This window comes from Vicugna pacos, chromosome 12 (genome assembly GCF_048564905.1).
Source record: "Vicugna pacos chromosome 12, VicPac4, whole genome shotgun sequence".
In the NCBI taxonomy this organism is placed as follows: Eukaryota; Metazoa; Chordata; class Mammalia; order Artiodactyla; family Camelidae; genus Vicugna; species Vicugna pacos.
The window spans coordinates 32750951-32778669 of record NC_132998.1 but is presented as its reverse complement, the minus strand read 5'-3'; the positions used below and the strand labels follow the sequence as shown (position 1 = coordinate 32778669).

Genomic DNA, 27719 nt, shown 5'->3' with positions numbered 1-27719 from the left:
AGTTGAATGGATAAAGAAGATGTGATATATATATGTATATGTGTGTGTGTGTATATATATGTACATATCTCACAATGGAATATTACTCAGCCATAAAAAGTGAAATCTTGCCACTTGTGACAACATGGATGAACCTGGAGAGTATAATGCCAAGTGAAATAAGTCAGACAGAGAAAGACAAATACTGTATAATTTCACTTATATGTGGAGTCTGAAAAACAAAACAAGTGAACAAACATAAACATAGTTAAACAGAAACAGACTCACAGATACAGAGAACAAACGGGTGGTTGCCAGAGGGGAAAGGAGTGGGGGAGGAGAGAAATAATGAGGGAGATTAAGAGGTACAAACTTCCAGCTACAAAATAAGTGAGTCATTATTAAATGTAGTGTGGGGAATATAACCTATAGCCAATAATTATGTAATATCTCTGTATGGTGACAGAAGCAACTAGACTTATAGTGAACATTTTGAAATGTATAGAAAAATCAAATCACTATTTTGTGTACATGGAAGTAACATAACATTGCAGGTCAATTATATACTTCAAAAACAAACTTATAGAAAAAAAGATCAGATTTGTGGTTATCAGAGGTGGAGGTAGGTGGAAGGGATTGGATTAAGGTGTTCAAAAGGTACAAACATAAAATAAGTAAAAAAAAAGATAAATAAGTACTAAGGATATAATGTACAACATGATAAACACAATTAACACTGATGTATGTTACATATAAAAAGTTAAGAATAAATCCTGAGTTCTCATCACAAGGAAAAAATATATTTGTTTCTTTAATTTTGTATCTACACGAGATGATGGATATTCACTAAACTTGTAATCATTTCATGATGTATGTAAGTCAAAACATTATGCTGTATAGCTTAAATTTATCAGTGCTGTATGTCAATTATATTTCAGTAAAATTGAAAGAAAAAATTCATAAACTCTTCTTGAGGTAACTAGCTCTATGCATCTGGATACACTTCATGTGAGGCATTTGAAATGGGTTAATGCTGGGTGGGTGGGTTTTTTTTTTTAGGTTATCGTCCTTTTTTTTTTTACAACTTTATTGAGGAATAATCAATGAAAAATAAGCTTCACATACTTAAAGAGAACTATTTGATGAACTTGGCACAAATACATACCTGTGAAACCATTTTCACAATCAAGATAATACATATCCTTCACCCCTCAAGATTTCCTTGTGCTTCTTTATAAGCTATGCTTCCCTCCATCCCGGTCCCCAGGCAACCACTGATCTATTTTCCGCCCCTGTAGATGAGATTGTATTTTCTAGAATTTTATGTAAGTGGAATTGCTAATGCTTTTCTAACTGTGAGACTTTCCTTCTTTGCTTTGGCTGCTTCTGGTCATACCATCACCACACACGAGTTGTGCTGCTCTGGGGCAGTCTCTATCCGAGGCTTGGCAAGCCCCCTGCAATCTGTGCTGCCCTGTCCAATCCCTGCTCTAGATGCCACTTCTCTACTCCGTTTTAGGTGACCTTTTTCTGTTTCCTAGAGCCATGAAAGACCCAGGAAGGCTTACATAATTCTTTTCCTGCAGCTCCCTGGTGTGACCTTGCTAGTCTCCCTTCCTCTTAAGTGGATAATAAATGTTACAGTCCTGATCCTGATGGGCAGTTCTCCAGTTAGGGCCCCAAACACACATACTATATGCCCCTTGGCAGTCAGTGAGGGCAAGTGGGGATTCAGAGCCTTCCCCATCTAGATTTCCCAGTGCTAGACTGTGTGTATGTTGTGGGGGTGCATACAAGATTCTTGCCCTTTAAGTTGTACACACATTTTTATATAAAGTTTTAAATATGTTTTAGCATATTTATTTAGTAAAATTAAGTGCTCAGCCCTTTAACAAATTTTTATTTTTACTGTACAAAATAGAATCAAATACAAAATGGTATTTACTCCAAAATTTCATTATTTCTGATTTGTCAGTCTTTTTATAATATGACAGAGGTCCCGTTTAAAAAAAAAGTTACTTTAGTCTAATCTAAATAATTTCCAGCTAATCCATATCTGAAATGTGTCTTACTTCATCTTTCATATCCTTAATCTCAGCTCGGACTATTGTTAAATTAGATATTTTTTCATTTAAGAAAGCAATTTCTTTCTCTCTTTGTAGTAAGTCAGTAACCAATCTTCCAATGCGTAGTGTTAAATCATTTATCAATGGTTCCAAGCGGGAAAAGTCCTTCTTTAGATTATACACCTTTGGTTTTAGATCATTTGCAAATGCCACTGTCTTCAGAACTTTGGCTCTGTCACTTTCTAAACTTAAGAACCTATCTGTGTGCTTGTTGAAATCACTCTGTAGCTCAGAAAGTATCTTCTTAACGGAGTTAATTCTTTGTGAATTTTCAGATGCTGTCTTTCGGAGCATTGCTGTTCGGTCAATGCTACTTGAAAGAAGATCACCTATCTTTTTTACAGTATTTTCCTCTACTTTTTCTATCTTATTTTCCAGTTCTTGCACAGAATCTTTCAGTGATGCTACATCAGCTACTAAACCTGAAATACGACGTATATCTGTTTTTACGGTTGTAATCTTGAGACCGACATCTTTTGCCATGGAAGTTGTACTTTGGTTTACTTTTGTAACATCTTGAGAAAGAGTTGTCAAATTGTTGTTCAGTATATCCTGTTTTTCAGTTATCCTGTTGGACCAAGTTTTCACTTCATAAATTTCCTCCTGTAGATGCTTTAGGTGAGTAATTATTTGAAAAGACTTCAATTGTTCTATGATAGCTTCAGACTTCTGACACTGTAAGAAAATATAGTACCAGAATAATTAAATTGATTAAAAGCTTAACATTTAAAATTCAACTTAAATTTTGTGTTGTTTTTAATTGTAAAGTTACTGCTCTTGTGGAAAGCATTTGGTAAAAGATACATTAAGTGTATTGCTGGGTGGAGGGTATAGCTCAGTGGTAGAGCCCGTCCTTAGCATGTGCAAGGTCATGGGTTCAATCCCCAGTACCTCTACTAAAAAAAGAAAAAATTAAGTGTATTGCTAATGAATAAAAAAGAAAACATTAAGGATATTTCATAAAATGTTATCGGAAATGGCATTTTCCACTTATTTTTACACCATCAGTCCTCTGTGTAGGACAAAATGAGCTAACTGAGAGATAGTGATGCTTTTTCAGTTGCTGGAGAAGGGAGGAGGAAGCCTCCTCTATATAGGTTTTGGTAAATTTGGTGTGGGGTGTCAAACAAGATGATATGACTTCTGAAACACAAGTTTGTAGGTATAACAAGTGCTCGAATGAAGGGACTCTGTGCATATACTTTATTGTTCTATTACTTATCAGTAATACTACCATAGGCCTTACCAAGTTTCTTTCAAAAATAATTGTATTTCTTCAATATGTTTCCTATGAATCACCTTTCTTAAATTCCATTTGCCTGGTTCATTCAGGTAACCTGTTGGGATTATTTTGGTAATATTAACTTAGTTTTATTTAATGCAAATAAATATTTAATATGCTTGGAATATTACTTTTATAGTAGCTTAAAAAAGGAGCAGCTACATAGTGCAAAGAAATGACAAGCTGAAATGGGGCAGCAGAACAGCTAATGCAAAGCAGCAACACCCCCTTTTGCCTCATCATATATATTTGGTTCCAAAGTGTATTTTAGGATTTTTCTCAATAGGTTTATGCTACATTAATTAGTAGTTGGGGAGGTGGCCCCAATTTTTTTTTTTTGGTAGAGAAGTTAGATTGTGAAAATGTTATTGTGGGTATGACAGTAAGGAATAGCCACAAATAGGAAGGAAATCTAGTAGTAATTGCAAAACCTTACATTTTGTTTTTTAGGGGAAAGTTTTGCAATAAAGTGTATTTGCTGAAACAGAGACTCTCAAGGGTGAAAGGAGAGGATTTATTTTCATCCATTTCATTACCAGGTTATCATTTATTAATGTATCTACTCTGATAGAGCAGATGTAGCTTAATAGCCTTATGCAATTAAGACATCTCAGAAAGGGTTAAGTTTATTCTTAGAAGTATCAGATGATTAGAAAATTGCTAGTAAGTCTCTTTGTTTCACTTGGTAGCTTATAAAAGCAATTTATTATGAACTTCTACTGGTATTTATTAAAATATAAATTCAAGGCAGTATAGGAATAGCCTAAAAATTGTTTCACTGAATTATTTTTAAAGATTATTTAACAGCTTGTTTAACCTATTTGCCTAAGATGAACAGAAGAGTTGGAGTCTATTAGTAGCTTAAAAGATTCACCCCGTAATTTGAATATTTACCAAGTTCCTATCACATATGCAAGGCACTAAGCTAGATGCTGTCCTGTAACATTAAATACTGTCTAATCTACAAGCATAGCAACATGAGTCAAGGGAATGATTTCTGGGTCCAGTTGGCCTTCCAAAAACTTTGCTAAAAGGATCTTTGAACTAAAGGACTTGGAAATTTTACTGATCTCTAAAACTTAAAACCACTCAAAACCAGAAGAGATCTTAGAAACTATCTGGTACAATTCCATCATTTTACAAAGTAAAAAACTGAGCCCAAAAATAAAGTGCCTAAGAATACAGTTAGTGGCAAAGCCTATATTAGAAGATTCTAGTGTAGGGTTTTTTCCTCCTCTACTCTCCCCTAAACGTTTATTGATTTCTTCTTATGCCCAAGGTCACAGATAAAAGTTTTGAGGGACGTATAATCTAGTTTAATAGCAACATCGTAGTGGACACATTTAGCTGAATTATAGCTCTTTGAATTCTCAAGATAGTTCTATTGATAGCAGATTTCTTGTGATTTTTTTTTTCCCTCCTCCATGGCTGAACAGCAGCAGGTTGCACTGTACATGGGAGGTCAGTGGCCTCTGGAATTGGGCAGTTTCAGCAGTATGACTGTTTAGATTCCTAATCTTGCTGAGCCTCAATTTCCTCATTTGTAAAAGGGGTCTTGTAGCTAGCTAAACTGTGCAGAGAATTAGTGATAACACATGCAAAGTGCCCAGCACAATGACTGGGACAGGGTAGGCACTCAGTACGTGTTAGGATGATGTTGTTAGGATGATGATGAATGTAGGTCTGCTAGCAGTGTGACGCATAATAGGCTCCAAAATGTCAGGTCTCTCCTCCCCTGCTGTGTAATCCTGGGATGGAGGATTTTGATTTGTATTAATAGTTCATAGCTGAACTGAAATAGATGCTGGGTAAAGCTCTGCAAAGAGCTTTTGCCAACTGCAAATTAAGGTAAGTCTAAAGAGAAATAAATTGTTTCATGTGTTTGGTGAATTTCCAGCATCATTATTTTATGATGACATCATATTAAGCTCTGATCAAGATTATAGATTCATACAAAGGTCTCCAATTATGTTGAAATTAAAAACAATGCCATTAATTTTGAATCTTACAAATTTAGTTTTCTATGAAATCATACAGGCTAAAAAATCAAGATTTTTTATTATAAAATAAAAAATACACTTGGTCAACAGCTTCTATTTCATTAGGCAAAATTTAAGGAAGCGTTACTACAAATACACTTTTAAACTTTACATCAAAAAGTGAAAAAAAATGTTTTGTAAGTGATTTATATGTGCTAATTTAAAAAATGGAGCCAGTACTCTCTAACAGACATTAATTGATGTAAAATTTATTATTAATTACAAAGATACAAAAACGTGTATCTTCCTTAAAGGAAAAACCAACAATGTAATTCAGTATTTGATACATAGGGAAGTTTTTAAAATTTCAAATTTCTGTGTTAAATGAATTTAAGAAACAGAGGAAGACAGTGTGATAGTTGCACAACAATGTGAATGTATTTAACGCCACAGAACTGTACGCTTAAAAGATTAAAATGGTGAACTAAAAAAAAACAGAGGAAGACAAATGAGGTACATCTAAATCTCTCTAATGACAATTTTTTATTGGAAAACCTCTGAATAAAGGAATATAGACCCAGGAATCCCACTCCTGGGCTTGTATCCAGAAGGAAATCTACTTCAGGATGACACCTGCACCCCAATGTTCATAGCAGCACTATTTACAATAGCCAAAACATGGAAACAGCCTAAATGCCCATCAACAGGTGACTGGATAAAGAAGATGTGGTATATTTATACAATGGAATACTACTCAGCCATAAAAACCGACAACATAATGCCATTTGCAGCAACATGGATGCTCCTAGAGAATGTCATTCTAAGTGAAATAAGCCAGAAAGAGAAAGAAAAATACCATATGAGATCGCTCATATGTGGAATCTAAAAAACAAAAACAAAAACAAACAAACAAACAAACAAAAACAAAGCATAAATACAGGACAGAAATAGACTCATGGACAGAGAATACAGACTTGTGGTTACCAGGTGGGTAGAGGGTGGGAAGGGATAGACTGGGATTTCAAAATTGTAGAATAGATAAACAAGATTACACTGTATAGCACAGGGAAATATACACAAAATGTTATGATAAATCACAGAGAAAAAAATGTGACAATGAGTGTGTATATGTCCATGAATGACTGAAAAATTGTGCTGAACACTGGAATTTGACACAACATTGTAAAATGATTATAAATCAATAAAAAATGTTAAAAAAAAGGAATATATACATCTGTACAAATATACACACAAGATTTTCTTATGGGATACTTACAGAGCGGCAGTATTTGATTCCTTTGTAACTGTCACTATAGAGCACAGTGGCCACCTTGTTTCCACGTATTTTCTATAACCTTTACTGTGGTACATACCCAAGTTAATAATGATAATGCATCAAATCTGGTGACAGGCCAAAATAAATAAATAAATAAAAGTGAAGAGTGCAAGAGACCACGTCTGCCCTTACAGGATGGAGGCTGAAGCAACAAAGTCCCACCTAACTTTATAATTTATTTTATTGGCATGAAAATAAAGGTAAACAAATACAATTCTGTCAGTGCACAGACAAGAACTTAGCTATTCAGAAGTCAAAAGATCTAATGTTAAAATTCCAGAAATGAATGCTGTGCCCCCAGTAGCGGCACTCTTTCAGGTCTATTTTTATGGCCCACGGGTGTCTACCATAGACGTTCCTAACCCCAAAGTAGAACTTGTTTGGGATTTTTCAAAAAACGTGCAAATTTACATACCACCACCTGACCACAACTACCTTTTGTAGCTGACTGCTAAATTCAAGTTCTTTGTGTTTAATTCCACTGAAACTGCATTATAAAACTGAGACTATAGTTGGTCGTTGGCGAGAAGAAACAGATAAGAACAGCGCTTCCATTTGCAGTTAACTCAGTTTCCAACACTAACCCTGGGCACTCTTCATACATCAGTATACCAATAAAAGCCTTCTGTGTGCCCCTAAACCTGCACATTTCCAATTACCATTATTGTAAAAATCTGGCAGAGAGCCCTTTAATCACATCTCAGTATGTCTATGTCTTACTCCTCATGACTCCATTACATAATTTTGTATAAAATAAAATCACTATGTAAAACAAATTTGATTGGGTAATTTAGGGACTCTTTAAAATAATAACATATTTTTAATTCTCATAATCATCACATCATTTCTAATTATGCTGCTTTTTCCTATTTAAAATAGGGCACAGGCTTACTGGTGTATTTTTATTGTATGTAGAATAACTTATCTAGAGATCATGTACCTAGCAAACTCTGTAGAGTCTGTAACACAGAACTTAAAAAAAAAAAAAGGCCAAGTATACAAAGATATTCCTAAGGTTCACACGTCAAAGCATACACATTTAATTCATAGGGGAAAACCTCCAAAAAGAACATATTTACTCTTTTAAAAATTTCTTATAAGTATTTATAACACAGTTTAGAACCTTAACAAAAAGTAAAAGTTTCCCAGGCTCAATAGTTTTCAAAAAGTGCATATTAATTCATAGCAGAGCACCCCAGGCTCTCCCTGAGGCATATTATCTTTTATTTTAGACAAAATTCCTATGAACTTGGTTGTCTGGATTCTTAGCCTGCAGTAAATTGCAAAGAAATGAAGAACTGGCCTCCACGGGCACATTACCAACTTGACAATAAGATCAGGTGAGTGGGTCACCTCTCCAGGTGACAGAAAGGTATAAGAAATAGATACAAGATTTGAAAAGTAGCAAACTAGGGTCACTGAGTTGGGAGGTAAATACTCTATAGCTCCTAGAGATATTATATTTGGGTCCAATATAACAGATGAAATTCATAATGATACCCATTGATTATTAGAAAAACATTGACAATATCAAGTATACTGCTTTAAAAAAAGTAGAGAAATACCTATTTTAGAAATATTTACATTTAAAAGGGTTAAAATGAAATGTTTTATTGCTTAAAAAGCTTTGACCGTCTGGATAATCCATTTGTGTGGACATCTCACTTATTTTCCAATAACGTAGGATAAAGTGAGGCATATCAAAATAACACAAAAGCATGGAACTAATCTATTTAAGTATAATACTGTGGTTCATCAGAATAAATGTAGTGCACTTAAAAATCAGTATCAATTCCTTTATTTTCTAGATTATAGTCTTCTAGAGTTTCCTTTTCTTTTGTATTTGAATATACTATAAAATCATGAACTTTTCCTTTAAGAACATCCAGTTCATTCTGCATCTTTAATATGCTGTTATCATACTGAATTCCTTCAAGGGTTTTCTGCATCTCCATTATTTCAGATACTGCTTTCAGCATATCATCTTCCATATTAAACATCTGAAGAGTCAAGTCTTCCATTTTCTTTTCTGTCCCTATCAGATCCTGAGAGACTCTGAGAACTGAGCGAATAGCACTTTCAATTGCTGGCAAATGTGTCTTGCATTCTTCAACTTTGGGTTCGTAGCTGGAAAGTTTACTAGTTAGGTCTTCATCTTTGGCAAAGAGAGCATGCTGTTCCTCTTCTAACTTTTCAACTGCTTTTGTGTCAGAGCCAAGCTGTTCCTCTACTCGCAGAAGATCCTCCTCCTCTTGCCTTTTTACTGTTCTAATATTTCTTAGGGTGCTATCTTCCAAATCTTTTAGCCTTTCAGTGAGCAATTTTATTTCTTGTTCAGCTGAGTTAATTTGGGCAGTAACTTGAGAATGTGTATGTTTTGATTCTGATTTAAAAATGTCTGTATTAACATTCATTTCTTCAAGGCTTCTCTTCCAGAAATCTGTAACATTCTGGAATTTCTCATTAAGGCTTTGCATCTTTTGAGTGAGCATCTCTTCACTATTTTGAATGTCATGCATGATACTTTGGAGGTTGGATACTTCCTGCTCAAACTGGGTCACCAAAGACATGGATGATGTAGCTTCCTGCAGGATACTTTCAGTAGACTCAAGCTGTATTTATAACACAAAACAATTCCCAAGGCTACTTAATAACTTTTATATTAGGGAAACACACTTTAACAATCACGTGCCAAATTCAAATTCTGAAGATGTCTAAAATATCCAAGGATATCAGAATCATACTGACAAAAACAATTATTACTTTAATACTGTTTTAACATATATTAAGCACATTTAATAGATTCCTGCTATGATAGAAAAATACAATTGTCCCTCATCCCTCGGCATCCACCTGCTGGGGATTGGTATCCTCATGGATACCAAAATCCATGGATAAGTCCCTCATATAAAATGGTGTAGAATGGTGTAGTATTTGCATATCATAAACTTAAAAGCATCTCTGTATTACTTATAATATCTAATAAATGTAAATGCTATGTAAATAGTTGCTGGTACACGGCAAACACAGGTTTTGCTTTTTTAAACTTTCTGGATTTTTTTCTTTTCAAATATTTTTGATCTGTGGTTGACTAAATACTTGGATGTGGAACCTGGAGACACAGAGAGCTGACTGTATACACCTGAATTTATAATCCTAAATATTTGTGCATTTTCATGAATGGATATATAAAAGAGAAAATGATCTTAAAGAAGCCCAAAGTATATCACATTTCCTTCTTTTTTTTACTCTAACAGAAAGCAATTTAGTTGTCATTTTTATGATTATTCAGCTTTTTAAGAAACTAATTTAGTTATAAAATTTAATTTCCTAAATTCCATGATATGCTATTCTTCCCCCCTTTTTGCCTAGCTGAGTTCTGTTCTCTCTTCAAGGCTCAGACCAGGTCTCATTCCTCATGCAACATTCTTCCATAGCCCTCGCCCTGACAGCCTGAAGTCCTACAGCACCTATTGTATTACATATTTGCCACTTACTTGGCACTTGGCACTTATCATTCAAGTTCTTGAGTGTTCACTCTGTGCTAGATACTAGATGTAAAAATATACAGTATAGTCCCTGACCTCACAATCTGATAGGGGAGATAGTGTTTTGGATCTTTTACATCAAATATTCTAGAGTCCCAATAAGATTTATTGAGTGTCCTGTGTTCCATTATTAGGCACTAGGGATACAGAGATAAAAGACACAGACAGCATTTGCTCTAGAGAGCAGTAAAAAAGCTGGATGAATTAACAACAACAAAAAAATCAGAATAGATTATGATTTGGGTGATGGCAGGATTTGTACAAGAATGCATGCTTAGAGGAGAGATCAGAAGTCTGGAGCGCAACAAGGAGGCTTAGAAATGACTCTGAAATCTGACTCTAACAGACTGATAAATTAACCAGGTGAAGATAAGAGACTTCTAAATTCCTTAAGGGAAGAGGCCATGTCTTATGTCTTTTTGTAGTCCCCGTATCTCAGGGTTATAAAGAACATGTTTCTTGATGTTTAGGACGAAGAATGGCCAGAAACCTTCTGGGTCCACCCCCATCAGGACCTGAAGCAGTTCTAGGTGATAGCCGGGACAATGCATAATAGCATCACTCTGAATCCTTGTTTAAAAATTATTGTTAATGTACACATGTAGCCATAATGGAAGTTCCTTTAAAAACCAATTCTGAGGAATACTTGTACATTGGTAATATTGTTAAGTTTAGTTGTCTTATTAGCAGGATTTTGAAGAGCCAAGTTTATCTTGATCTAAGGTACTTTCCTGTTTAGCCTGTTCACCAGGACATCACTATAACCTGGAGGCAGGATAAGCCAGTAGACTTGAAGTACAAGATCAACTTTTCAGGATAATAAAGGCCTCAAGATTTAGTCTGCAAATAATAAATGACTAGTATACATGAACAGTTAGCATTTGCGGGCTGCCAATGTATCTTAATAGTTTTTCACTTTTGAAAAACAGTTAATACCTTAAATTCATTACAGCTTGAAAGTTCCCAAAGTGTTTGCATATGTACTGTATCTCATCTGATCTTTATAAAAATCTTTGTTATTCTCATTTGATAAATGATGAAGTAGAGATCAAGAGAAGTTAAACTGATGTTTTCCAAGGTCACACAGTTGTGACAAGAGCCCGTGCCTAGTTGTTTTCCCTTCCTATTGTACTATATTGTAGAGTGAGCTGTATGAAGCGGCAGCTATTGTTCAACTACTCCTAGGGCAGATTGGGGGAGAAAGAGCTATATGAAGACTGCATATTTCTTGGATCCTAGGATGATGTTTTAAATATCTGCTTCAAAGGCATTTAATTTAATTTATTTACTTTTAACTGAAGTACACAGGTGATTTACTATATTATATTAGTTTCAGGTGTACAATGTAGTGATTTGGTATTTTTGTAGATTATACTCCATTTAAAGTTATTACAAATTAATGGCTATATTTCCCAGTGCTGTACAGTACATCCTGGTTGATTACAAAAGCATTTTAATTGCTGCCAAGTTTTTCATTTAAAAAGGAAAATCTTTCTTCAGAATTTGCTTTCAATAGCATTTAAGTACACGAAGTTTCCATCTCCTGGAATCTTTTCTAACATTATGTTTGCTCTGATTAGAGGGCCCTTGATGACTACAATCAGATTCCAGCTTGAGCCCTAGGTTAAAATACCAACTCTTGTAGCACCTTCCCAAAGGTCCCTAAACTCACCCTTCATGGTACCCACTAGCATGTGTAAGGGATGCATAATTTTTATTTATGGCTTTTCTCTTCTAGGGGGATTATATGTTCATTCTATGCATCAGTCTGCAGGAAATTAGACCTTCTATTTTATTTCTATTTCAGTAACACCTTTGCTTACCCTGGTGCCAAGCACAAGTCCTTGTCTACCTTATAACATGAGTAGAGGCTTAGTGAATGAATAAATGAACAAACAAGTCATGTTTCCCAATGATAGCTTGGTCCCTCGTAGCCAGACAAGGCCCATCTGATGCCTTATTGGTTACAAGCTCACCCTCTCCTGAGACGAGGTAAAAATTTTTAATCTTTCTCACTTTTTCTAGGAATCACAGTAATAATGTATTTGCATTTGCAGCTTGAAGAAACACAATATAGAAAGGATTTTAATTTTAATTTGGCTACAAAATCAGTATTTATTTTAGGTTAGTCAATCTTACGTGCATACGAATATATGTATGTTTACTAAGTGCAAAGTAAAGGAAAAAAACTGATGGATCTTTGCTCAACAAGTGCAATTCCTATTCTAATTTTATACCTAAGAATCAATCATATTTTCAGTGCTCTAGACAGTTGATATTTAAATAGAAAATTGAGGTCACATCAATATATAACATTTGTTTTATATATATATGTGTTTTATATATATATATATATACACAAACATACACACATACACACACACATAAAATCTTGTCTTTTCAAAATGTTATCTAAGGCTAAATTGGATTGAAGGAAGAATGTGAAATGGTAGGAAGAACAGAGAGTTAAAGTAATGGTCTAAAAGGCAAGAAAAAAGAATTATAAACTGGGGTAGAAGGGTGGCAGTGGGGAAGAAAAATGGTAAAATCTCCCCAAATAAGCCAATTAATAATTACCTTTTCTGAAATTAAGCTGATTTTACTTTGAAGACCTTGGAATTCATTTGTTTCCATCTTTAGTAACTGGTATTGGTTTTCCACTTTCGCAAACTTTTCTGACTGCTGAAATACAAACCTGAAAAAGGAAAAAAAAAATCACTACTTCTTAACTCATACCCACTTAAAATCTGAATTTTAAAAGAGTATTTTATACCCACTTTTGGTAAGGACAACATAAATTTTTATTAGTTTATTTCAAAAAATATTGAGAGAGCCTGCTGTGTGATTAGGTACTGCTTAACGGTACTACTCATGCATAGATGAGTGAAACATTGTCCCTGTTCAAGTTCACAGCCTAGTGAGTAAGATGGGGTAATAGAAATATGCACAAGAAATATTGTGAAGAAAGAATGAATTATTTAGAAAAAGATATATAATCTCTACTACTTTTCTCAAGGCCATATTTGGGCAATATCTAGAAAATAAATGTTTTTACACTGAGATGTAGAAGCAAGAGTTATCTATATTAAAAAGCATTTTTTAATAAAAATGTGTAAGAGAAAAAAACAGTGGAGTAGAAGAGAGGTGATTACTTTGTAACATTTAATCAGATGTTACAAAGTAACAAAGAGTCAACTGAAAACAGGAGTCATTGTCCAAGTGACAATAGAACACATGTTCTTCAAGGTGTATGATATATACAATTGATCGTACTCAAAAATACAAGTCGTGTACGTGTACTTTAGATGCCATTCTAAAATTGGAGTGTATTTGTCATCTGGTAAAAGGTATAAGCATGAAAAAGTTATCTCAATCTTAAAAACAATAAATGGACTTTTGTTTTAGAAGACTTGAAATAAGCAAGCACAAAAGATAATGCTTTGGATCTAGTATCATTTTGGTTAATCAATTTTGACTCAATTCTTCTGGCCAAGAAAAAGCAGCAGCTGAAATTCTTTGCGTATTTATTGAGTCATCAAAAAGCAGTGGAGCAAAACCACGTGAAGTGAATGCCTAAATCAGAGTACACAGACCAGTGGTTCAATGGCTTCATTGCATATTAGAGTCACCTGGCAGCTTTAAAAAAGTATGATGCCTTGATCCCACACACAGAAATTCTGACTTTTTGGATGTGTCTTAGATATTATAGATTTTAAAATCTCCCAGCCAAGGTGAGAACCACTAATTGATACCTGTATTGTAAAAATGACTTCCATTGAAAGACAAACATTTAAAGATCCCACAACTCAACGGAGATGTGAAAGACTTCTCAGCTTTGTGAATCATTGGAAAGGTGGTGAGGTTTCAAACTCATAAATGTTATCATTAGGCTAACCATTGTTATAAAATTGTCCAAAAATAAAGTGGGTATTTTTGCTTTTTAAACAAATGCTTACTTACAATGTTGGATGAAATAAATTTCTTTTGACGATGGCTAATGTCTATTCTATGAGTTAACAGTGAATTATGTAAGCCCAGGTTACATAATTAATACAGATTGACTTTTCTTCTGAGTGTTAATATGAACTTTCGAACAAGACTTCTGGTTATTAGAAAACACTATTATCCTAATTTCAAAGAAGGATGTGTAGACTTATTCTTTTCTGACTGGCTATTTCATTCTTGGCTTCTAAGAGACCAGCAGACAAAGACAAAGGAGAGAGACGACTTAAAAAAGTAAGTCTAATTTCAGGAACTAGCCTTATCATCCATTACTCCGCAGTGTTATCTCATGGATTTATCCTATTAATCAGTGTGTTCATTCAGAATAAAATCATAATTATAAAAGAGACTTTTTGTGAAGGTTGATCCACTACAATGATATATTACAAGACTTTCCATTTTATTAAATATTTTTAATGTTCACCTCTGCATTTCTCTCCAAAATTCAAATATTAAGAAAAAGCTTGAGGAAAACTGTATCATGTTAGTAAAAATATCATCTCTGATGATAATTTGTAGGGTTTTTTCCATGGTTAGCATCTCACAAAAATTAAAAAAAAAATAAGATTCACCATTTCTACATATGAATAGTGCATACAAGAAAAAAACAAGTATAAAGTTGACTTAGTGCTAGTAATGAAAATAAGTGTATGGTGCTGAGTAAAATACATTTGTTTTATTTTCACTTAGAAGTGCCAGACACTATTCTAAGTGCTTATAAACATTAACTCATTTAACATTAAGGAAGAGAATTTTCTAGAAGCCAAAAATGTATGCTGAGAGGTGTTTTCAATTCTGAAACACTAATTTTTGAAACTGGCATCCAGATTAGTGCCCAAGGTGCTTCATTTTCTTTCAATGAGTCAAAGGCATATTCTAACAGGAGCATTTTGAGGCCTCCTTAACTCCCCATCTTCCCTAGTTTAGATGAGACAACAATTAAGGTGTGCTACAGACTACAGCTTCTAGTAGAAGAAAAGGACTATAAACAACTCTGAACTAGGGATTTCTTTTTCCAGGCTCTTGGCCTCTTTTGGATTAATATCAAAGAGAGGCAGCATATCATACTGGCTCTGAGTGTGGAGCTGGGTTACTTTGGCTATGCCATTTACTAGCTGTACAACCGCCTCGGCTAATTTATTTAAGTTATTTTTACCAGCTTCCTCATCTGCAAAGTGGAGATTACTACTACTTAGTTTATAGGGTGTTAGAGAGATTAAATAGGTTCACGTTTATAAAACTCTTACAGTGCCTAGAGCATAACACATCAGCTATTCTCTTTAAGTACCTTGACTCTTTCCTTTGGACTGCTTTGTGCAGCTGCTTTCCCATCCCTCTGACAAGCCTATAGTGGTAAGATGGATCGGGACTCCCTTCTATTTACACTTGATAGAAGCCATAGGCCTGCCCCACTTTGAAACCAGAGTTGGGTTTAGTGCAAACAAAGGATGGAATGGGTGGATAAGATCACTAATAGGAAGAGAAGCACAATTATACTGTTTTTTGGCCTCTTTTTACTATCATAAGTAAAGACTCTGAAGGGATGGATGTAAGGGATCCAGGTTAATTGGCTACCTGGGTGTAGGCCTTACAAAAGGAATCTTCCCGATTCCTTCATAATCCATTGCAGTTTAGAGACCTCATGGAGATTCAAGGCCCTGCAGAAATAAATTGTGTATTTCCTTGGAGTGTTGCCTCTGCATAGCTCCTTTAGGAATCTTGGATGGCAGACAGCTCGTTGAGGAAAACAAATAGCATTTTCTCTGGCTTTGTTTCAACTTAATGATGAGAAAGAGGTATATAACCAAAGGAAGCTATTATTATGGACCTCTCACAAGAAAGGGAATTTCAGAGCCACTTCTTAGGGTCAGTACGCATTTAGCCATGTTTCATATTATAACTTCATTTTCAGCACAAGACTGAAAGTTCAGGAAAACACTGACCATATTCCATTTTTAAAGGATTTACTAGGACTTACTAACATTTAAAGGATAACCCTGTCTTTTAGGAAAAACTGCACTAACAACAAAAAGCTGAAAAAATGGAATTAGCCAAGATTTTGCTGTATGTTTTATAGAGAAAACTGTACTAGATAATAGAGGAAAAAAATCCTGAGTTATCTGATTGTTAAAGAGCTTCTGACTTCTTATACATAATTATCACAAATGCTATGAAAGTTTTATAAAGGCAATGAAAAAGTTCATTGAAATTTCCAGAAGAAACTTAAAATTTTTACAATGGAACTTCTGGTTGACTAAATTTCTACTTAATTAAAAAAGCTTGTAAGGTTTTATTTGTGTCCTGTTTAGTAATTGCATACTTTTAAAAACTTTTTGAGAGCAGAATTTCTTCAATACTCTTATTTGGAAAATGTCCTTAAGAGTTTACAAATGAGGTACGCAAACCAACACTCAAATCATAATAGTTTTTGGCAACTGTTATCTCCAACATCTTACTGTTGATATAGGATGATTAGCAAAACTTCATCTAACAGAGAGATGTTAAAGTACCAAACTTTTGTTATGCATTATCTGTTTATTTTCCAAACAAGGATCCAAAGACTAAAGGTCTGAAGACCCTGAAATAGTGATGCCTTAAAATCATCCTTGGACAGTGGACTGTCTCTATTGCAGGTACTAACTGTAAATTCCTGAGCTGAAGTGTCTGCTTTTCAAGTTTTTTTTTTCCTTTATAGATTCCTATTATTGTGTCTTCCCAGGACAGTAACTAAAGAATTGAAAAGCTGAACATTTTCTGATGTAATTTATCTCATGAATATTAATCTTTGGATAATTAATAAGGATTGTTAAATTCAGTAACTAAAATCGGTTGTATTAGGTTCCATAGAAAAGCAACATATATATATCTTAACCTACTAAGTTCTGTTACTAAATAACTTTCCCAGTACAAAGTTTTTTGATTTACTCAAAGAAAGTCATTAATTTTAAATCATAAGAGCAGTTTATTTAAAATAGTAAGTTGTGGACATTTATTCAAGGTCAAAATATTCCATAAACAAAAATTACCATTTATCTTTTTTTGAAGAGACTAACAATTAGCATTTCACTTTATTGAAACAAATCTTTTCAGTTTGACTCAGAATTAGTCATCAGTAAAATTAGTCATCAAAAAACAGTAAAAAAAAAAAAGTCATCAGTCATCATAGTAAATTCACAATATACTATCATCAAAAATATGTTAGATGAGAGGCCATACGGGGTCCCTTCTAGAATCCAACTACTCTTGAAGATGAACACTATCGTTTAAATACTTTAAAAATCAGTGAAAAGTGTAAAGAAACTCTAATTTAAAGCGTCAGTCTTGTTTTTAAAATACAATTGGCTAGTCCTGAAGACAGGAAAATAAAATTAGTAAGTCGGCTTTACGATTACCTCTTAGTATTCACTTTTCCTATGACATCAATATATCGTATTTGCCTGGTTTAAAGACTATATATATTTAGCTTTAGGTGAACACAAGTGCTATACTTTTGTAGCTTTCCAATACAAAAATTCAACCTGTAAGTTAGGAAGAGAATTTTAACGCATGCACATTGATCAAAACATAAGCAATACTCCGAATTTTGATATTATCATTAAGTTTTGTTGCTTTGAGATTATAATGACTTCTTTTGAGGTTGCAAACTTTGCCACTATACATTTATGGGTGGGGCAAATTTGTCTCAGATGCACATGGTGCAGGAAATAACGGGTTATAGAAACGGGAAAGCTTCCGTCGTGTAGGAGGCGCTTTATAAAGTTTGTCAGAATTTGCATGTCTTAGTGGTTGACTCATTCCCAAATCTTAGCTTCAACTCTAGTTGTGCGATTGGGGCACGGTACTAGTACAAAGGAAAATTAACCATAAGAAACGCGCGAAAGGGAACGTGAAAGTTGAGTGATCCCTTCCTTGGGGCTGAGGCAGAGGAACAGAAGCCGCAAGTTTGGGCGTTGGAGGTTAGCAAGATGCCGAGCCGGGGTGGGGGTGGGGGTGGGGCCGGGGCAGAGGCGGGACCCCGAGAAGAGAGAGCGACCACGGGAGGCCAGACACGGCCCGGGCGGCACCAGCCCACTTACCAGGCCAGGCCCAGGCACGTCCCCAGCGACAGCAGGCTCACGCCGGTCCGGGGGTCCACCCAGCCCCCGCCTCCACTGCACCGAGCCTCGGGGTTCTTCCCGCCCTCACTCCGCTTCCCAGGCTCCGCGGGGGCTCCCTTGAGCCCCGACTTCTTTCGACTCTTCACCTCGGACATGTCTGGAGATTCTCAGGACGACAAACCCTAAGGCGGCCTCTTCACCCTGGGATAGCGGGACGTGGCTGCCTCCGCCTCTGCAGGAAGCCTCGGCGGTGACCGCGCCCCTTTTCAGACTTGGCACCGCCCAGAAATCAGCCCCCTCCTCTGCCGGACTTAGCTGCTCCACAGAAGCCGCCAGCCACCCTCCTTCTAGTTCTTCCAGCTGAGGAAGGCGGGTTCTCTTCCTTAATGATGCAAACCTGGAGAGAACTTGGCTCCCGGGCCGCCGGGACACGAGGGGGCGGGGCGGGGCAGCGCGTGCCACGTGGAGCGTGCCGCCGCCTCACTCGTCACCTCATTGGAGCGCGCCCCGCCCCGCCCCCTCCGCGGGGTGGGTCCGACGGCGCTTTTTTGTGCGCGCGCGGGCACAAGCCGGGGTGGGAGCGCGCGCGGCGGCGGCCGCCTCACGGGGTTCGGGCTGTGTGTACTTGTTTGCACGGGCCCGCGCCGTCCGAGCTGGGCGGACCGGCGGGTTTTGACTGCTCCGCGGTCCTGAGGCGCAGAGGAGAAAGTATTTGGCGGGCGCGGTTAATTTATTCCTGGGCAGAAGGGGTGAGGGAGGCGGAGGTGAGGAGTCTGGGCGTCAGAGACCCGTGAAGACTTGAATTAGCCGCGGCGGCGTCCGGAGTGGCGCCGGGGTCCCGCGGACGTGCAGTTGCAGTCTGAGGGGAGGAGTGACCGGCCAAGTCGCCCTCCTTCCTTTGTGTCTGGGTTGGAGTTCTCACCTCGGTGCCCTGGAACTGCGCAGGCCACCTGCGGGGTGACGCCTACTTCTCCGCGGGTCGGAGGTCCCCGGGGGTCTTCTGGTAACTCTGGATGCGGAGGCCCAGGTGAGGCACCTGTGAGGCCCGGGCTTGTCCCGCGGCTGACCCCCGAACCCTGAATTTCCTTTCCGAAGCCCCGTTTGCCTCCCCTCGCCCCTAACTTGATTTCCCAATCTGTCGCCGCAGGGTTGCTCTTCCCAGGGAAGGCCTTGGTGCGAGGATTTGGGTAAGTTTGAGCCTCCCTTTTCTCCCCGAACCAGGTTTTTTGGAGGTTCAGTAACCGAGTTTACGGACTCAGAATTATGGATTAATGAATAATTGTTTAGCATTCTGATACTGTACCAGGAAGAGAAATTATCTAAAGAGGAAGTGGTCGAATACTGCGTTTTTCCTGGACCAAACTGTCCTTTATATTTCACAGTTATGAAGAATCCTGACTTTACATGTTGATGTGGTTACAAAAGGTAGGACACTAGAACTTGTTCAGGATATTTCATTGTGAGCAGAGTTAAAAAACATAAGACTTAGGTCTTTAAACAAGGCTAGGTAAAATTGGAAAAAAATTTCAGATGGTCAGAAAGTATCTCTTGGTTTAGCTATTGCAAATAACCTAAAAAGTTCATTTTTGTTTTGTGAAATCAAATTTTACTACTGGAAAATTAAAGGAAATGTTGTTTACTTTGAGGTCATAAAACATTATTAACATTTAAAAATTAGCATGGCCTTGATTCTGATCATAACTTTTCCTTTATCAGTTTCATGCCATTTTGTGAACCTTAACAAGCATAGGCAAATGGTCTGCTTACCTGTGTTTCCAAGTGACACATTTGGTGGCACTTTTTATGGTCATTATTGAAGCTTAATAATTACTCCTGTATGCTCGAAATTACTTGTGTTCAGCTCTCTTTTTGCACTTAGGACATAACATTCTAATTATCTCTTTTTAGAATTTTACTGTATCTTTTATTTATGTATTTATGGGAGGAGGCAATTAGGTTTATTTGTTTATTTTAATGGAGGTTCTGGGGATTGAACCCAGGACCTCATGCATGCTAAAGGCACACTCTGCCACTGAGCTATACCCTCCCCCTAAGTATCTCTTTCTCTCCTACCAGATTGTGAATTCCTTCAGGGGTATGATTTAATTTTCTCTGTAGCTTCGGAGCCTGACACGTAGGATGGGCTCAGTTGTTTATTGAAGGAACAAATTAATAAACATATTTAGATACTGTAATACATTAGCTTGAGTTCTGTTAATGTTTTAAAAACTTGCAAACATTGTGATGGAAAAAGTTGCATTATATTTGAAATAAAGTTGGTAGGAACTTAGACTAAAATAGTAAAAAGAATATTATTCTGTCTTGTGTCCTCCTAATCTAAGAAATGACATCAGAGAGTATTTTCTGTTGCTTTGTCATCCTTAGCAGCTCAGCTGAAACATTAGTGGAGTAAGTATATGAGAAATGTGTTTACCAATGAAGACCAAGAGCTGACACCCATCTTAAATGAGAACTAATGCTCAATACCAAGAATGCTCTATTTAGTCTTAGGATGGATAAAGCAATCAATAAGTTTATAAATATTAGGACTTAAGTATGATCACTGTTTATAAAATTTTAAAGGAAGTTTTTAAATTGTGCAACTAATAACATGTATTGAAAAAAATTAAGACAGTACAGAAAAGAACAAAAAAGGGAAATCCCCTAGAGCTTGCTACTTGGAAGTAACCCAAACATTTTGCTGAACAAACTTCTAAACATCTCACTATGCATTTATATGAGACCAATACATACTTTGTGCTATAGGTGGGATTATATTTAAAATATTTTCAATCAGCAAGGTATCATGAGCATCTTTTGATGACAGTACATGGATATATGTCTTCATTTTAAATGGCTGTATAATATTCCATGTCTATATGCATACTCTGATTTTTTTAATCCATACTTAGAATGATGGGCATTTAGGTTGTTTTAATATTTTTTATCTTACCTAAATACTCTGTTAACTCTTTTTATGGATAGCTTGTATACATATATGAATATCTCTTTGAGATAAATTCCTAGAAGTGGGATTTCTGGGTTGAAGAGAATGCTTAAACATTTCTATGTCTTGCCTTCCAGAAAAGTTGCATCCACTTTGGACTTTCCTCAAGCAGTTTATAAGAATACTCATTTTTCTCACATTTTTGAATGCATTGGATTTTATTTTTAAAAATCTTTGAAAAAAACTTATTTTCTTTACATTTTTACATTACCAGTGGAGTTATACATCTTTCCATATCTTTATTGGCTTGACAAATGTTTTGATGTTTTGCCTATAGCTCATGGTTGACAGCTCAAAGAGAGAAAAATTTGAGGGACGATGGATGCAAAAGCTCGAAATTGTTTACTTCAACATAGAGAAGCCCTGGAAAGGGACATCAAAACATCGTACATCATGGATCACATGATTAGTAATGGAGTTTTAACAGTATCAGAGGAGGAAAAAGTAAAAAATGAGGTAAAGGCCTCTGAGGCAGTCTGTTTCTTAAAAAATTTTTAGGATTTGTTTCAAAATTTGTACTGGTCTCCACTAATTTATGTTGCAGATATATTTGTAGTATACTAAACTTTTTTTTTTTTTTAGCCCACCCAACAGCAACGAGCAGCTATGCTAATTAAAATGATACTTAAAAAAGATAACTATTCCTACGTATCATTCTACAATGCTCTACTACATGAAGGGTATAAAGATCTTGCTGCCCTTCTCCATGCTGGCATTCCTGTTATCTCTTCTTCCAATGGCAAAGATTCAGTTGGTGGAATAACTTCATATGGTTTGTATCCATGATACCTTCTATCACAATAGCTACATTGCTGCAGTTTTGTCTTATTGCAGATGGAGCCTGCTAAAGAGACTGATCAGTTCACTGAAAAATACATATGAAAAACTTACAGTTGTTTTCGAATTTAAATATTTTTATTTGCATGTTAACCTCTCACATTTTCTTGTCCAGTGAACTACTTACTGCTGAAGTAATAATGTACATCCTCTAATTTTTAGAGGTAATAGGACAATTTATAAGACTTTAAGTTCTCCAGTTTTGTGTTTATTGAGTTCAAGCATAGGGAAGAAGAAGAATCTTTGGAAATCTATGCTCTTGAAAGCAATTCCATATTCTTCCCTTTACACTCTCCTACTCAGTCTGCAATATGAGAAAAAGATTGGAGAGTCAGGGAGGAATAGGATGAGTAAGAGCAGATATAGATGGAGATTTTCATTGTAGTCATCTTAAAAGGTGTATGTTTGCTTTTGTTCTGGGTGTTGTAAGAAATCAGAAAGTTGGAGTTACTATGCTAGCTACATTTTCTTCTCTTGGAAATTCTGAGGCTAAGGTCTCAGCCTTGCTCTTTTTGGTTTTTATTTTTTTATTATTTGAGTAACCATTTCAAAGTTTTCTTCATTTATGCTTCTTTTGTTTTGGATTTCAGTAAGGACAGTCCTGTGTGAAGGTGGAGTACCACAGAGGCCCGTTGTTTTTGTTACTAGGAAGAAGCTGGTGCATGCAATTCAGCAGAAGCTCTTCAAACTGAGTGGTGAACCGGGATGGGTCACCATATATGGAATGGCCGGTTGTGGGAAGTCTGTATTAGCTGCAGAAGCTGTTCGAGATCATTCTCTTTTAGAAGGTAAGTTTTGATTTCCATAGTTGGCTAACAAGATATTATTTAGGCATTGCATTAGTTTCCTTTTGCTGCTTTAACAAATTACCAAAATTTGATGGCTTAAAACTACAGAGATTTATTATCTTTTAGTTTTGGAGTTCAGAAGAACAAAGTAGTTCTTACTGGCTAAAATCAAAGTGTCAGCAGAGCTGAATTCCTTTTTGGAGGCTCCAGGGAGAATCCTTTTCCTTGCATTTTCCAGCTTCTAGAGGTGACCTGCATTCCTTGACTCATGGTTCCCTCCCCCATTTTCAAAGCTGGCAGTGTGTAGCATCTTCAGATCTTTCTTCTCTGATCTCTGCTTCTGCCATCACATCTCCTTTTCTGACTCTGACCACCTTGCCTCCCTCTAAGGGCCCTTGTGGTTACATTGGGTCTGCTGGATAATCCAGGATAATCTCATCTCAAAGTTCCTAATATAATTGCATCCAGTCCCTTTTGCTGTGTAAGGTGACATATTTACAAGTCCTGTAAATATGTGGACATCAGGATGTGGACATCATTGAAGGGCCATTTTTCTGCATACCAAGGTGATTAAATTTGGATTTTATTTTCTACCTAGCCTGTTACAATGAGACTTAACTAGCTAGACCAATAAATTCATGTATTACCAGATGGCATTTACCACTGGAATGAAGCTAGTTCCCTCGTATGTTAATAATTGAAAGAATTGTGGGATTGAAAAAGTATCTTGAAAGGTTGTCCAGCTTATATCCCTGCCTTTAAAGCGGTTCTAGACTTAACACCTTCCTGTCAGTTGAGTGTCTGTTTTGGCATAGAGTGCTGTAGGGAGGGAGACTGATGGAAACTCATGCCATTAATGGTCCCAGTGGTAATTCTCCCATGTATTTAGTGTTGTGTATTAAACTATTAATTCCATTTCTGTAATTAATTCTATCAGCCACTTATATTTAAAAATAAAAGTCTTTAGTAACTTGTCTGTTTTATGTGTAATCCCAAGAAAAAGAAAAATTGAGAGTTGACTGTAGTAACCAATGGGTTTTTGCAGGTAGGCTTTATAGATTCATTTGATATCCAATGACTGACTTTTCTTGCTTGTATCTGTTCGTGTATTCAGTAAATGTTTGAGAACCTATTATGGAGCTTGGCACTGTTGTGGGCAATAGACATCTAAAAAGAAGATATCTAAGGAATTTACTTACAGTCTGGTATGGGAGGCAGACATATAAACAAATTATGTTTTATGTGATAAATTGAACAGTAGAAACAAGTATTAAGTTACAAAGTTAGAACAAAGGAAGGAAGCATTATGTCTCTCGAGGAAGAAAATGGACAGGACAGGTTTCCTGAATGAGATGACATTTTAGGTGGAGTTTGAAGAAAGAATAGAAGTTCGCCAGATGGACTAGGCAAGGATGGAAGAGTAGGGAAGGTGGGAAGGGTATTGAGTAGTTACTGGAGTAAGCAAGATCATACTGTGCAGAAGAGGGTTTAGGACATTAGGCAGGTGTGCTGCTGATGCTAATGAGTCTGATAGGCTCTCAGTGTTCCCTGTCGGGAGTAACTGTACAGCTCCCTCAGTCTTTGCCTCCATCTGTTAGTGAATTCTGGGTGGTTTAAAAAGATAGTTCCTGACTTCTAGTTGTTTATAACTTTTTTTTTTTTGTAATACATAGTCGCCAGTTAAGGCAGCTTATGATGAGATGACTGAATGGAAAGAGTAGTAAGCATCTGAGAGATTTAGAAATACAGAGGCTAGGGCATGTCTTTTGTACACCCCTGGCTTTGTTTCTGCTTCACAACCTCTGTCAGCAGTATTAATCATACTTTTGTCAGAAGTATGCCCAATTCCTAAACCCTGGTTTTTCTCCTTTGTCATATAGAAATTTCCCAGGACTCAGTTCCATGCAAATCTCAGGGCCAAGGATTTGTTTTTATTTATTCACGTTTTTAGCTCTACTGCAAAGTTAATTACCAAGGATATTTCAAGATAAAATTGGTTTAAGTTCCTTTTGTGTGAAGAAATGGGTTTTCCTTCCAACATACTGATGAATTTCCTTTAAAATATATTTTTATAATATGCCAATTTATAGGTTTTAAAGTATGCCCTTTAACTCAGTTTAAATCACTATTATTGGAGTGAGTTTTCAATCTTCAGGGTTAAAATTGACCAACAACTTATGGAATTAATTACCCTGGAATCATAACAATTTTATAAATTGTAGTCTCAGAATAGATTTTAACTAATTTGAGAAAATATCAGAGATGCTAGCAATTGTCCAGTGCATAGTGAGCTTAGTTCATATCCCTCATATGCTTTAGTGAGATGTCAAGTACAGAGGATTACATTAATCATATTCTTCAGTTCACAGTGCATTATCACATAAGGCTTAGCTTCTTGCTTTATTTCCTTTTAAAAATTTACTATTCTGATTTCCCTTTCCCTCCTCTAAAGGAAAACACACTCCTCCTTTGTGTCTTCTCTACACAACTGCAACACTACTTCATTTCTAACACCAGATGTGTGAATTTTCCACGTATCCAGCAATTTTTAACCACCACCTGGGTGTCATACTCACTTCTGATAGCATCTACCTGGAGATAGCATCAGATCCCATAGGTTAAGGGTTCAGTCACACCATTTGGCCCCTCAACCCCTGCAGGTGCCAATTGCCAGTTCAGGTTGTTACCTGTGCTTCTGATGACTACTTACTAGATTACTGGTTTATTACACAAGAGTGAAACTCTGAAACAGCCAAGTGGAAGAGATGCACAGGGCACGTATGTGGGAAGGGGTGCAGAGATTCTGTGCACTATCTGGATGCATCTCCCTGTACTTCATGTATTCGCTAACCCAGGTGCTCCCTTTTGTGTTTTTATGGAGGCTTCATTACATAGGTAGGATTGATTAAATCATTGGCCATTGGTGATAGAACGCATTCTCCAGTCACTCTTCTCTCCCTGGAGGTCTGGGAGGTGGCACTGAAAGCTCCAACTCCAATCAAGTGATGGGTTCCCCGGCAACCAGCCCCCATCTTAGGTTATTTAGGGGCTTTCCACTTTATTAACTTAAACTCAGCTGGAGTTGAAAGGGGCTTGTTACATGAATAACATCAGACACCCATTTCACTTTTGTACTCTGGAGCAATTTCAGGAACTGGGAACAAAATTAAATATTATAGCAAAAGATATTTCTGTGGCTCTTACTTGGGAAATTACAAGGGTTTTAGAGCTGTGTGCCAGGACAAGTCAGAAGACCAAATCACAGAATCACCTCCCCATAGGTGATCTTTCTAATGTATTTAATGTATGTTCTTTGTAGGTGTATGTCTAATGTTTGTTTTCTTGTAAGATGTTTATGTTGTTGGTATGCAAATATTTAAAGTTTGCATAAATATTAGTGTTATTCTGTATCTTATCTCTTCATGCTATATTTTTAAGATTTATCCTTGTTGTGTGTATTGTTCGTTACATTTAATTGCTACCTTCCATGGAGTACATCCAATACATTGTATTGTTAATTCTCTAGTAAATAGATATATAAATTGTCTCCAACTCTGCTGCACCAGCAAAACTGGGTTGAACTTTTATAGGAGTGAGAATTTCTTGAGTATATGTAGCTAGGAACACAGTCACTAAATTACAGGATATACAAATACCAGATCTGATTGTCTTCCCATCTATGCATTCCCATCAATAGCATATGAGGGTGCTTATATCCTCACTTTCTTAGTGACACTAGGTATCATCCAGCTTTGCAATTTTTACCAGGCCAGCAGGTGTAAAGTGATGTCCTTTAATTTGCGTTTCTCTGGTAACGAGTTTGACCATTTTTTTGAAAGGTTTTTAGCCATTCGGGTTTCCTTGTTTATAAATTTTGTTGATATCATTTGTTTTTCCATTGGGATTTCCATTTTGTTGCTTTTTAGGAGTTTCTCGTATATTCTAGATAATAGGTCTTGTTGGTTTTTGACTTTGTAAATACTGTCTCCTTGTTTACCATCGATATTAACTTTGTCCTGAATGTCCTTAATAGAAATCTTTAATTCTGATGTAGTCCAATTATTCCATTTTTTCTTTCTAATCTGTGCTTTTTCTTAAGTAGTCCTGTTCATAGTCTTACCATTCATATTTAGCCTTTCAATCCATTTGGAGTCTGTTTTTGTATACTTACTAGTTTAAGAGTAGATACTTTCCCAAAGATAAATATTAATCTCTGTAGTTCACTTCCATTCTAAAATACAGGATTATTAGTTTTTTGTCATTTAATTGTAGTATAAAACTTTTTTTTTCTTTTGAAAGTATACAAACTTCATTAAAACTGGTTCCTTCAGAAATTTTCTTATCTTAGAGTGGTGTTTGGTGTAAATTAAAGACTACTATTAAGTTCTTAACTACTTATGCCTAAATATTTTTAAAAAACTCAATTTCCTCTTGAAAGTTCAATCCTTTATTTATTTTGATAGGGAAATTGTAAAGAGTTGACATATTTTTAAGCCATTCACACAATTGTATTTGAGTGCTGAGTTTTTAAAGCATTGAAGTTTTCTCCAGAGGTTGTCTGCCTATTTGCTTACTTCCTTCCCAAGATTTCCTTGATGCTATTGTATTAGTAACTGCTGTGTGGATAAACCTCATGTGAAAATAGGATGGGTTGATTTCTCTAAATACAAGCAGTTTTCCTCTGATTAAGTTTCTCTGAATGAATTGTAGGTACACACCTCATTCAAGGCTAAATTGC

The 27719-nt window shown here is 36.2% G+C and overlaps 2 protein-coding genes across 6 annotated transcripts in view; one reads left to right on the top strand and one right to left on the bottom strand.

Moving 5' to 3' along the window:
- Window positions 1-1824: 1824 nt before the first annotated feature.
- Window positions 1825-18834, bottom strand: IKBIP (IKBKB interacting protein). 2 transcript variants are annotated; one of them, XM_006214355.4, is made up of 3 exons: window positions 18329-18773; window positions 12828-12945; window positions 1825-2780 (listed from the first exon to the last, which is right to left on the bottom strand). In XM_006214355.4, the coding sequence occupies exons 1-3, from the start codon at window positions 18502-18504 to the stop codon at window positions 2025-2027; spliced, it is 1050 nt and encodes a 349-aa protein (XP_006214417.2). In that variant the 5' UTR covers window positions 18505-18773; the 3' UTR covers window positions 1825-2024. The 2 variants fall into 2 exon arrangements, with proteins under 2 accessions (XP_006214417.2, XP_006214416.2); XM_006214354.3 differs by lacking the exon at window positions 1825-2780 and adding an exon at window positions 6653-9314 and having other exon boundaries at window positions 18329-18834.
- Window positions 18835-18919: 85 nt separating this feature from the next.
- APAF1 (apoptotic peptidase activating factor 1) overlaps window positions 18920-27719 on the top strand; it is a 74457-nt gene continuing 65657 nt past the window's right edge. For 2 of the 4 annotated variants that reach the window (XM_072973189.1, XM_031683221.2), the window contains exons 1-5: window positions 18920-19376; window positions 19497-19536; window positions 21634-21812; window positions 21939-22128; window positions 22784-22981. In XM_072973189.1, the coding sequence (XP_072829290.1) occupies window positions 21675-21812; window positions 21939-22128; window positions 22784-22981 (526 nt within the window). In that variant the 5' untranslated portion in view covers window positions 18920-19376; window positions 19497-19536; window positions 21634-21674. Of the gene's footprint in view, window positions 19377-19496; window positions 19537-19731; window positions 19775-21633; window positions 21813-21938; window positions 22129-22783; window positions 22982-27719 lie in introns of all 4 variants that reach the window. The other 2 variants (XM_072973188.1, XM_006214356.4) reach the window with 2 other exon arrangements.

What these genes read in the sequence shown, in the direction of transcription:
- IKBIP (XM_006214354.3), bottom strand. Translation starts at nt 18,504, where the DNA reads ATGTCCGAGGTGAAGAGTCGAAAGAAGTCGGGGCTCAAGGGAGCCCCC. An exon ending in ACGTGCCTGGGCCTGGCCTG is followed by an intron (nt 12,946 to 18,328) that starts GTAAGTGGGCTG and finishes TTCCTTTTTCAG; the next exon opens with GTTTGTATTTCAGCAGTCAG. An exon ending in TCAGCTTAATTTCAGAAAAG is followed by an intron (nt 9,315 to 12,827) that starts GTAATTATTAAT and finishes TTATAAATACAG; the next exon opens with CTTGAGTCTACTGAAAGTAT.